General features: G+C 33.1%; 1 protein-coding gene and 2 long non-coding RNA genes across 3 annotated transcripts; 1 reads left to right on the top strand and 2 right to left on the bottom strand.

Moving 5' to 3' along the window:
• Window positions 1-1,310: 1,310 nt before the first annotated feature.
• Window positions 1,311-2,649, bottom strand: LOC140051728 (paraneoplastic antigen Ma3 homolog). Its single transcript, XM_072097023.1, has one exon. It carries the CDS (start codon window positions 2,647-2,649, stop codon window positions 1,312-1,314), a length of 1,338 nt encoding a protein of 445 aa, XP_071953124.1. The 3' UTR covers window position 1,311.
• Window positions 2,650-2,860: 211 nt separating this feature from the next.
• Window positions 2,861-4,291, bottom strand: LOC140052696 (uncharacterized). The gene is made up of 2 exons (XR_011845656.1): window positions 4,003-4,291; window positions 2,861-3,115 (listed from the first exon to the last, which is right to left on the bottom strand). It is a non-coding gene; the product is annotated as an uncharacterized lncRNA (long non-coding RNA).
• Window positions 4,292-8,260: 3,969 nt separating this feature from the next.
• On the top strand, window positions 8,261-11,288 carry LOC140051627 (uncharacterized). The gene is made up of 3 exons (XR_011845543.1): window positions 8,261-8,438; window positions 9,655-9,795; window positions 10,354-11,288. It is a non-coding gene; the product is annotated as an uncharacterized lncRNA (long non-coding RNA).
• The last annotated feature ends 1,219 nt before the right edge of the window (window positions 11,289-12,507 follow it).

The following is a 12,507-nucleotide window of genomic DNA, read 5'->3' as shown; positions in this document are numbered from 1 at the left end:
TCCTTTCGAATTCATAAAAACCAATTGGGCAAGTGAAGGCGGTTTTCTCCTTGTCACTCTCGCGCATAGGAATTTGATAGAAACCGGACTTAAGATCAATTACAGAGAACCATTTGGAACCACTGAGACAGTCGACAGCATCTTGTATCAGGGGTACTACATACTGGTCTGGCACAGTCCTTGCATTCAACTTTCTGTAATCGACGCACATTCGTAAGGAGCCATTTTTCTTTCTGACCAAAACAATTGGTGAGGCATATCTGCTCTTTGATGGTTTGATAATTCCATTACTTAAAAGTTCGTGAATATGTGTTTGTAAGTCAACTAAGTCGCCTGGGGATACCCTTCGTGTCCTCTCTCGAAAAGGAGTAGTGTCGTTCAAGTTGACTTCATGCTCAGCATTAGAGGTCAATCCAAGGTCCCATTCATGTTTGGCAAAAACATCAGCCCTTTCCTGGAACCTGCTAAGCATTCGGCTTTTAACATCTACTGGCACTTCAGATCCCCATTCAAACGGTAACTTACTGATGTCATTTAATTGCTCTGGGATTTGAGAAGAATTAGTTGAACAAGGGTTAGTAATGCTGCTAGGGATAGTGGCTTCTGCTAGTATATTATTTTTATGTACATAAATATCTTTTGAACTGCTGTTTTTAACATCTATATTTACAGTGACACGTTTTCCTCTGGGTAATTTCTTAAGGCAAATGGTTGAATTTAAATGTGCATTGACTTTGTTATTTGTATCAATCAATACTGTGACTTCATTGGTTGGCTTTCTGACTACCGCTTTAACGCTCTTGGTGGTACCAGCAGCAATAAGCTCACTACCAGCTGACCGTATAATCATGGTTTTCTCTTGGTTATCAGCATTGCGATATATAGCTGCACAACGTGTATTAATGAAGAGTCTTCTCAGGTATTGGGAACCAGCCCTTTTCTTACATTCCTGACGGAGTTGATTGAACAATCCTGTGTTGGTACCAATAATTACTTCATGTGAATTTTCAGTGTCTGGAACGACTAAAACTAGAACTTCAAAATTCTTATTGGTGCCAGCAAAAGTTTGAGGGAAAGCAATTCTAACCTTGGTCCATCCGAGATATGGTATTTTGCCACCACCACCATGCCATAAGACTAAATCTGACAAAGGATGCAATGTCTTTGTAAGCTTCATAAAGACTGAATTATTAATTGTAGTGACTTGTGAACCACTATCCAAAAGGCAATTATGTTTTAACCCATCAATGAAACATTCTTCAGTCACACTCTCCCCCACCAGTCCATTGGGAATATCGGTAAAATTTGGAGCTAATCGTTCTTCTTTGACATCTGACTGCCCCCCTTCAAATGTCCGTTGGAGTTTCCCTGGTTGTGCAGATGGCTAATCAATTTCTCGTTAACTAATGCAGCATTTACTTCTTTGGCACAATTACGTTTAATATGGCCATCTTCGCCGCAGTTGTAGCAGAATTTAGGGAAGTCAGATGGTTGTCGTCGTCCCCTACCTTGCCATTGGGTCTTTTGTTGATGTGGTTTTGATTCTGGTTGAGATTGTTGACTTTGTTGCTGGGTATGAGTACTGCCTAGAGTCGATTGTTTTAACATTTTCTCAATTCTGCTCATTCGCTCAATCAAATCGTTATTTTGGACTGAATGAGATGCAGCCACTGCGTTGCGGCTTTGCCCTTTAGCCTTCATCTGTCTATTTGATGTTTCTTCCTCCCATCGTCTCACTTTTCCTAGTAGGGTAAGATATGTTGGTGGTGCTTCTTGTAATTCTCTTAAACGCAAGTCCACTAACAGCAATGGTTCGAAGATGTTGCCCCTTATGAACTGCTTCAGAATTGCGGCATTCATCCTGTCTTCTGATATACCTCCCTTTTGCAGAACATGTCGTAAAGAATCCTGCAGTCGTGTGAGGTAATGTGATGGCGTTTCCCCTGTCTTTTGCTCAATCGAAAAGAATTGGTGGAACAATTCTTCACCTGTAAGCGTTGAGCCATACACTACCTCCATAGCTTGGAGATAATCTTTTGCTGAAGCTGATGGGTTTTCTCGCCGGAGGTCATCAATAACATCCAACGCTGGAGAACGGAGTGCTTCACGTAGTCGCCTTTTCTTTTCAGCTTGTGAAACCTCTGTCTCCGATTCTTCAATAAGGGCCTTTGCCTGTGTCCTCCATACATGATATGGGTCTTCGTCTTTCCCTTTGTCAGTTCGGCCAGAGAATACTCTAAGTTTTCGGTAGTTTACTGACAGTCTAGCCACATTTAGCAATTCACTGTGATGAGTTGAATGACTTGGTTGGGGTGACGTGGAGGGAAGTAATGATGAAAACTCTTCTACCCGTTTGACTATAATCGTAAAATTAATCGTGTCATCTTCTTCAGAGATTTCAAATTCTTCTGGAATGTTCATATCTGCTGTTTTCAATGACAGTCTAGCTAATATAAAAGTTTTCTTGAAGTCATGTTTGTCGATTTCATCTCTTCGTTTTATCTCTTCGACTGGCAGAGCACCACACAACTTTCTATATAGCCTGTGAGTAGCCACTGTTGTTCTAGGCGCAGACAGTAAAATTGACCTATCAATAGGGTAACCTACAAGATTAGCCCATTCTAAGGCATACTCTATTAATTTCGACATCTTGGCTCTTTTTAACTACTTAGAAATAAATAAAACCTACTTATCAGAATACTGTAATTACAAGACGTAAATAATGGTGATTAACCACACACACAATAGTAATAAAATATATATTACGTTTCCCGGACGAGCCCCCAATTTGTAACCCGAGTTTCTAGCAAGAAACTAAAATTTCCAAGAAGTATTAAATAATCAAATCAAGGAAAACGCCTTATAAATTAAAATGTAGATTTATTCCTTTGACATCAACTTGTCAGAATTTACATAACCAATATTATTTATTCACAAGATAAAACATTAAAGTGTCCACAAAACTAAAAGTTTATATTAAAATTGAGTCTTCAGTTGAAACAATTCCGACTTGAAAGGTTCCACAGTAGAGTAAATGTTATCAACGAAATGTTCCGACCAATGGTGTAATAATTGCAATAATGATTCGTAAATTTCAAAAGTAGTGTTTTCTCATCTAAGAAAAGAGAAAATATATACATATACTATATAACTATAAAACAATTTAAATCAAATATCATTTGGTACATAATTAAAATACCACAATGTTTGCAAAATAACCTAGGCTATGATAGACAATTAAACAAAATAAAACATAATCCGTCAATACCGCCAGGTTCGATTAACACTGATTGGTATATGATTATTCACACTACTCATTAAAACATTAGTTACATTATATAGTTAGAGGTACTTCGTTTGGTAAGTATGCTAATACTTGATACCAATATAACTACATTGCAACTCAATGGATAATAGCAATAGCTATTCAAACGTGTGTCTATCAACATATTAACCTGACTATTATAAACTCAGGATGGTTAATGCAGCGCATCCATTCAATAAACTAAATTATAAACTAAAAGGTAATTAAATGTATAAAAATAAATGTCGCATAAAGCGGAAATCAAAAATAAGTGTATAATACAATAGTCTCAATTCTACAATCACACTCCAATTGTCTCTAGGTCAATCAATACCAAGAGTGTACTGCCATCTAGTAAATGACCCACATTTACCAGAATCGTCCTGATACACTCATACAATTAAAAGTATTAGCAAAAGCAAGTTAATCACTTCAAGACCCTTTAGCTTAAAACGGGAGAGAACAATGTGTGATTGCAGAACCTTACTTTACAGTAACATAAATTACCAAGCGCAATTGCAAATGGTATCACAAAAGTTATAAAATATAATCAAAAAGTTAAGTATCACATAACTAATCTAAAGCATTGAGCCAATGCAAACATAATGCATAAACCTAATCTTCATAAGCTTAAATCTCAAATTAAGTTATATTAACAAATTTGTTAAACATAAAATAATACAATTGATAGTTCTTACCTAAGAAAAGAGCCAAAATATAGAAAAGTGACTTCCTTTAAAGTTGTTAAAAATGTATAGATGTTTCTTGTGAGCAGGCACAAGTGGAAGTGAGGTATAATCATCAGAAATGAAGATAATCACCTTAGTTGCCTAGCAACTTGGCAAAACACATTCCTTACTTCCCAAACATTTGTCACTATGACCCACTTGGGGTAACCTTTGTTGCAATTAAGCTGCATTCTTTTCTACTGACCTATAAACTATATTCATATACAGTACATTGTAAAAACAGATACATTCAAATGAAAAAAATCAAACAGAAAGATATAAGAAAGATATAAATGGTAAAAATATATTCATAAAAATCATAGGGTTACATAAATTTGTATGTTGGAGTGGAGATGTGGGTATTCACAATGTAGTGCATGTCGCACCATTGTACATACCGTTGAGTGCGCTGCATCTCCACTAACGCACTCTGACTTGTGCATTATGTGTATAATACTATAGCACCAAGATTTTTTAAAATACAGAAATTCATTTTAACTGCCATAACAAGTTCAAAGGTCAAATTATAAATAAGTCGGCGGGAACAATGAATTCTTTTTGTGGACGGATAAAACCAAGTAACAATAATTGTACAGTGGATGAATGTGTCTTTCATAGGTAAATTTATTATAAATATCATTGAGATGTCTAATGCAATAAATTATAAATCAAATATTACTTAATATGACTAAATTATGTATTTTTTACTAAAACTGGTCTCTTGATAGTAGCCTAGCTAGGTTGTAGTCGATATAATAGGCCTATTGTATCATTTTATTAAGATAAGTGTTCCAATGTTTAATTTAAGACTTATTTGTAGTGCTTAGTGAAAAACATTGACTGCTAAAAATGTGCATGATCTATTCATGATTATTCAATCATATCACATCGATCGTCATAAAAAATATATGATAGGTCAATCCATTAGGTATTCAGGCGTACGTGAGCTGCGTGAATAGTGCGTAGGCGTTTAGAATACGGCGCACGTATCCTGACTACCGATACTATAACAACACCTATCCAAACAAACCACACCAATTCGTCGCTGAAAGCTGAACTAGTAACATCGTTTCGAAAATCCTCTTACAAAATTCGTTTTTATCAACTACCTTCTAAAATATTTACAAGCAATATCGAAGTTGGTAAACTTAATTTTGTTGTCGTTATAATAACAATTTGTTTAAATTTCTGCTTAAACAAATAGGTTAATCGAAATCCCCTCTCATTAGTAAGTTCATTCTCATCGGGCACTATCATAGCGATTAGGTTATTTATCAGAGACGCCAGTTTTATTTAAGCCTCGCCCTTAAACGAATTCTTATACGGTGAATGTTCGTAAATTAATAATGTTATTGCCATTAACATTACCGCATTAAAATATATAATATGATCAGAGTCAACAATTCATTTTATGTGGCTCTTTATAAAACTGTATTTCTACAATATTAATAGATAATAACATTCATTTACTCATTTCTCTTTATTTCAGACTTCATATCCATAGAATAAATAGTACATAATAAGCAAAAGCTCTAAACAACAGCTTTAAATAAGACAACATTGATAAATTAATAAGGTGGGAAGCAATGATGTCAAAAAAGATGCACGGGATAACACATAAAGTTGTTTAAAATGCAACAATTTCAAATAGTAATATTTCACTGAGTAAAGATTAAATCGGAAAAACATTTTACATTTCGGGTTTTTTTAATCAATCAATGGAATCTTTTTATTCAACTAGTTATTTAAAAAAAATTAAACTACAAAATGACCTTTTTTGTATCATTGTTCATCTTCATTGATTTCATTTTGAAGTTATATTCTCGTGTTTTATGTTCTTTAATATTTAGAGTATTCGTTTGAATTCAAACTATAGCTGTGGGTTATGGTAGTATAACAGAAGAACGTTCACACGTCTTGTTCAAGTGCCGAAAGTTAGGCCTAGGCATTCGTTTCTTAGGCATTGGCAATTCCGAAGGCTATACTTTGTTGTTGCTCTTTGTTGAACACGTTCTAAATGTTCTAGAATTGTATTATATTTTTTATTGTAAGAAACAAGATGAAGATGAATTATTTAAATTTAATACTTTACAGATGTGTATTTAGAAATTTAAATAAAATCACTGTATGTTATTGTTATTTAACTTAGCAATATGGTTTGACTGTGAAGAATGAACGGCATCAAATATATGCGTCTCCAATTGGCTTTTAAGTGCCGGCATCTGGCAAAGGTCACCGTAACAATCGATCACTTTAAATCGTATTTTTATTTATTTTATATACCGTATGGTTTATTTTCTTGCGTAATTTCAAAATTAAAAATTCAGTACCGGTATATAAAGATTTTTTTGCTGGGTCAGTAAGTATAAAATTGATAAAATCCTGAAAATGATATATTTAAAAAATCTGCATATTTGATTTGAATAAATTAGCGGGGATCAAACATCGGGATGTGGATTTAAATTATCAAAGGTGGTGAAGAGATTAGACGAGTACAATTTTATTTTTTTATTTCCTACCAGTCAAATAAAAGAGATATTTGCATTCTGCAACCAATTTTTCTGTTTTGAAAAATGGTATTATTTTTTAATTCATTCAAAGAAAAATTAAAATACACATTTTAAAATATACCACAAAAGTGGATTGGATGTGTAGGCCTACAGCAATGCTGTAACCAATTTTTCTGTTTTGAAAAACGGTATTATTAATTTATTAAAAAAATTAAAATACACATTTAAGAATATACCACAAAAGTGGATTGGATGTAGGCCTACCGTAATTCTGTAACCATTTTTTTGTTTTGAAAAACGGTATTATTAATTTATTCAACAAATTTAAATAAATATTTTAAAATATACCACAAACGTGAGTCTGGTTTTACGTATAAAACTGTGAATATAAGTTTTAAAAATATACAAAATAATCATGAACAAAGGGTTTTTTCACAAAAGTCTCTCAGATAACGTTTAAGTTCGGCTGATGATTTGTAACGAAAATTCGAAATGATAAAAATCTCTACTTATATAGATTTGTCTATGGTATGATGTATGCTGTGTTTAGTATTAATAAAATGCCCGAGGCTGTTCAGAAGGCTGGATTTATTCTACTGACCAATAGTGATTCATCTCAAATACAGGAAATTGACATTTTATTATCATGATGAGTAAAGAAAAACAAACAAGAATTTAAGTGTTTTTTTTTCCTTATAAAAATTATTGGTAAACCTGTGTCAACAAATTATAACCTTACTCAGCGATATATTTCACTAGAAAGCCTGTTTAGTAACTGTATATATAAATGGCTGTTCATAAATGAATGAAAATAGCATCCTATAATATTAATTAGGTTTAATCTGTGAACAAGAAGTTTAAAGGAGAGTATCAAATTTGAGACGTAAGAACGAACAACAGCAGTCCTACGTCTAGTCGTACATAAACTGTTCAAATAACAAAATAATTCAACTAAAGATTCATTTTATTCTCTTGAGAAAGAATTTACGTAAATAAATACATTTGGCCTATAAAAGTATTATCAGTATATAAACTCTGTTTATATATCGATTATAAAGTATTGAAACTGCATTAATGGATATAGTTTACTGTGTACTGAGTGTAAAAGGCAAATTCCCAACAGATTAGCCCTAATAATTGTAACTGAACAAGGCCATGTAGATGGCTGCAGTCGCGTGCTCAAGTTAGTGTTTACCGACCGACCGACCAACCGACCGTGCCAAAAAAAATGGAATGAAAAGTTATTGGAGCTCACATCTTGGAAACCGTCACATCACATCCGGAAACCGACGTCCATTAGTTAAAAAATCAATTGCATAAAAATAAGTTTAAATAAAAAAGGCAGACACAAAAAAACCACCGGTATCAGATCATCTCAGGATCTCCATCATTTTGTTATGGAGCCTGGATGATTCAAATGATGATACCATCTATACATAATTACAGTAATGATCATACCACAATAACTACATTACAAAAGGCTCGTAAATGTATTTAATATTGATTCACCTGATAAGAAATGAGTTAGGTCTCGACTATTAAAATATATAAACTAGGTATTGAACTGCTGCAATCGCTTTTTAAGTAAGGCAAATGACCAATTAACCTTAACTATGCAATAATAGGTGACTGCAGTAACCACTACAATAACTGCAGTAAAGTAATGTTACAGACGCATTACAGCAATTTCTTTATTTCTTTCACCCGATTCTGCTACTGTCCACATGTGCTATCTGTAAAACTATAGCAAGTTATACACGTTGTTGTCTGCTATAAATGCTGTACTTTTAACACACGGTACACTGTCTGTAGCACAGTGTCTGTTGACAATTTACAATGATGTACTGTACAACCATAGATAGGCAGGTTTTCGTACTGCCATGCAAGAATGGATAGGTGTTTTCCGCCGCTTTTAGGCCTTCTTGTCAATTATTGTTATTATTATACGAATTACGTAATTAGTTTAGTAGCTCATCTACCTTTTTAGCAGGGCATAATGAATATTGTAGCTAGGCTAGGCCTACTACTAGTCTAGCGGGAAATCAACCAATTATTTGGTTGGATACGAGTTTAGGGTAGGAAGTTAAGTACGAGTTGAGTTGGCATGGGTACGAGTCGACCAGGGTACACCCGGCCGCCCTACTAGAGCATAGGCTACAGGCCTGCAGGAATGGGAAATCTGTCCTAGCTATAGGCATAGGCCTACATTGGGACGCCCAAAAAAGCCATCCCATGAGCATAAAAAGGCCTCGTAGAGCCAGAGGTGTTAGCCTATACTACACAGTACTAGTACGTCTACCATTTATTACAGTTCCATGGTACTATACTACGGATGGGACACTACTATCTAGGCATAGCTAGTATGCTAGAGTTCCAGTAATTTCGGTCGCGTTTTCGGCCTACTTATCAGGAGGGCATGTGAGAGGTGAGGTAGGTTAGCCCAGCTAGGCTAAACTAACCTGTAAGTAGTATTCTAGCATGGGAACGAGTTGGCACAGTGGTACGGGTTGACCCTTATCATTTTCTAGGGTGCTGGTCAACCTACCCATGCCAACTCGTACCCAATTTGGCTAACCCGTACTCAAATAATTGGTCAAATCGTACCAACTTTGGCTAACCTGTACCAAAACTTTTAATAGCATTAAACATGGATACTGGTCAGCCCATGAAGAGTACAAGCCAGCCCTTGATGATTGCTAGAGTGCGAGCCAACATTTTGGGTACGAATATACCAAAATTTGGTTACCAGTTGGAATTGCGGGTTGACCTGTATTCTTCTAGCTAATCTTACTAGGCCTCGAGTAGGTCTACGCTAAATTCCGGCTACAATAATTGTCTATTCTGTTTATAGCTTTATTGATACTGGGTTCAAATCTGGGTTGGGACGGCTTTTTCTCATTCAAAAACAGATTTCCTTATAATAATAAAATAATATCGGCCTATGAATTTAACTTAATATTGTATTGTTTACATAATATTAGTAATTCCCATTGCATTTATTATTATTATTATATATTTTACGGTTACCCCTTAATTATAGTAACTATAGTATAATTTCCTTGTTATATTTTACAATATTGTCTTCATAATTCAGCAATTTTTTTTTTCACAGCACAAATTATCATACTGAATCATCACACACCAAGTCTCATGAAATCTCTACTGTATTTCTGCAAGCTAATGTAGCTACATGGTATTGCCTTGAGGCTAAATTACACTGTATACTGGCACTACCATCATTCCTAGCCCACACGTAAGTACAGTCGTGTACTACTGATTCCATCCTGTGGTCAAGGCTTTATTTGCTCTTATGCTTATTTCCTCTAACAATAACATACAGAGTATGTATGGCTTCTAATTTGCTTTTATACCGGTTAATTTAAAAATCATTTAAGCCTATTGGTGCATAAAGATCAAATTTAGACTGTAAATACTGGAATAATCACCCAAAATTTATTTCACAGCTAGAAAAAAGCATACAGAGTTTTTTGATGTTTGTTTTATTCATAACTGTTGAATTGCATCCCAATACATGGTACCTATTGGTATTATATCTATAAATATAAAGTACTCTCTTATAAATAGATGTATCTCTCCAAACTACTCCAACTATAGTATACTAATAATATATGTACTATTAGCATACTACTGTACACTTTGTAGACAAGAAATAAGTTGTATCCACCTAGAGGACTTATGTTAGTACTGTACTGTCGATCGTCCTCTCACTGGCCTGGTCAACATAATCTACGCCTAGATTATTACAGTAATTAAAAAGTACATTATTACAGAGATTTTTTTTTTTTTGCAGAAATCAAAGTTATGTGTATAGAAAGCAGTACTCGTATTAAAAACTAAGCAGGTTGTACTGAACGCAAACTGGCAGGATATTTTGAATATTTTTTGTTCATTTTCCACGAACTGGAGACAAAGACATATTACGACCCTTTTATTTAAATTTATTTGGATAGACCTCCATGTAAATTCATTAAAGGCTATATGATTGTTTTATATTTTAATAATGTGATAGTAGAAAACCATTGTGCATAATGAGGACTATGAATCTAATATTTACTTGCATTCTCATCTTTTTAACATTTTATTTATAATGCTGGTAATGAATTTACTATTGAAAAGGTCATGTTTCCACTTATCTCAAATGTTGGCACCCGGCCCACCTCTAACCTTGGTAGAACTGACTGTGTTCTACATGAGTACATATAGTAGTGTTTCCACCATACTACTTCAACCTGGTAATTGAATAAATTTCATTGGGGTAACAGTTAAACTAATTATCACCTTTAACATAAAGTATCCTCCTGAAACATGTATTTGTACTGTACTTCATCCATTACTTAATACTAATTTATGTGATTTATATTATGTCTAACTTCAGGGAAAGATCTGAGGCTAGAAGAACGAATTTCTGTACACATATAAAAAATAAACCAATGTTTTCCTAATAATTTAACCCCTAGGTTGATAACTAACAAAGAAATTATTGAAATTATGTTCTCACAATATATAGGTGTACTGTATCTACATATGCATACTGCTGTACTTGTTTTTAACCGCATAATGGCATTGAAAACAAGAATGTTTTATAATTATTATAGGTTATTTCTAAATATTAAAGGTCTGAAACAGAAACTAAATGTTACCAAACTATGTTTTTGAAAATCTCTATGATATAATATAATAATATGAACATAATATTAAATTATATTGATAATCATCATGTCCTTTTGTGTAATATAGTTCATATATTATGTATTAAATAAATTGGTAAGGCCCTATACTGTTTATATTTAAGGAAAGTTTATATACACTATTATTTTATGCCTACCAATATAGTATTAATTGTTTATGTAACTATTTTGTCTAATTGCATTGATTTTTTGTATAGGCCAATGGCATTAATGTTTTTCTCAAAGCAAATTAGCCTAATAATGCCATATTTAGACACATAATTCTTTGATTTCTGATATTCTGTACTTGTGTATGCATTACTAAAATAGTAGTTATTTTATTTCATTTATAATGTATGTATAAACATTTATTCATTTTTTTTTTTTACCTTTTTAAGTTTAAAAAATATTAAAATACCTATCAACCTTTCTGTTATTGTTACTATTATAATATTTTTTGCAGAAGATTGATTTCAATAAAAAAATTTAAAACATTTAATTTGACTTATACTGTACTATGTTAGTTCAGGAGATGAAGTGTGTGTTGGTAGAATCTGGTGTGTTTGAGGTTGGTGATGTGAGGTGTATTTTTGTGACTTTAAGACCTAAATTAGATGTTTTCTGAAGAAAAGAAGCAAATAGGCTTCCCAATAAAATAGTATGTAACAGTGTATATTAAAGTACATTGAATGAATTCGAGCGGAAAAATAACACACATAAAAAAACATTCATTTCCTTGTCGAAAAGCGCCCTCTCTAGTTTTCTATTAATTTATTAATAATTATTATTAATTAATGAGTAATATAAACATATTTTTAACATTTGATGCTGGAAGCTGATTCTACTCCAAACAAAGTTTCATACCTCTAAATTTCATCAACGTATTCAAAGCACTTCAATAAATATCACATTGAACATTAAAAATTAGGGTTATGGATAGAATTTTGCTTAAAACATATACAAAAAACATCGATAAAAATATTTTTCGTATTCAAAAACATTTGATACTTGGTATAAATGTTCAATATAGGTTGCTCCATCCATATTGCAAAAAAAAAAAGACTATCGAGCCATATTACTGATTTTTTAAATTTACGTTTTTACAAAATGTACACTTATGAAAGACCATACAATTCCAATGCATTTTTTAAACCTAATAACGATTTTGAAAAAAACAACCAACAAAATACGTTCATGAATGAAATTTTGTTTCTGTGAATAGAGCAACCTATATTGAACATATAAAAGAAGTTTCAAATGTTTTTAAATTCGGAAAG

Source organism: Antedon mediterranea, chromosome 6 (genome assembly GCF_964355755.1).
Source record: "Antedon mediterranea chromosome 6, ecAntMedi1.1, whole genome shotgun sequence".
Classification (NCBI taxonomy): domain Eukaryota; kingdom Metazoa; phylum Echinodermata; class Crinoidea; order Comatulida; family Antedonidae; genus Antedon; species Antedon mediterranea.
Note: the sequence above shows the minus strand (reverse complement) of the source record. Positions and strands in the feature narration are given on the sequence as shown.

What these genes read in the sequence shown, in the direction of transcription:
- LOC140051728 (XM_072097023.1), bottom strand. Translation starts at nt 2,649, where the DNA reads ATGTCGAAATTAATAGAGTATGCCTTAGAATGGGCTAATCTTGTAGGT.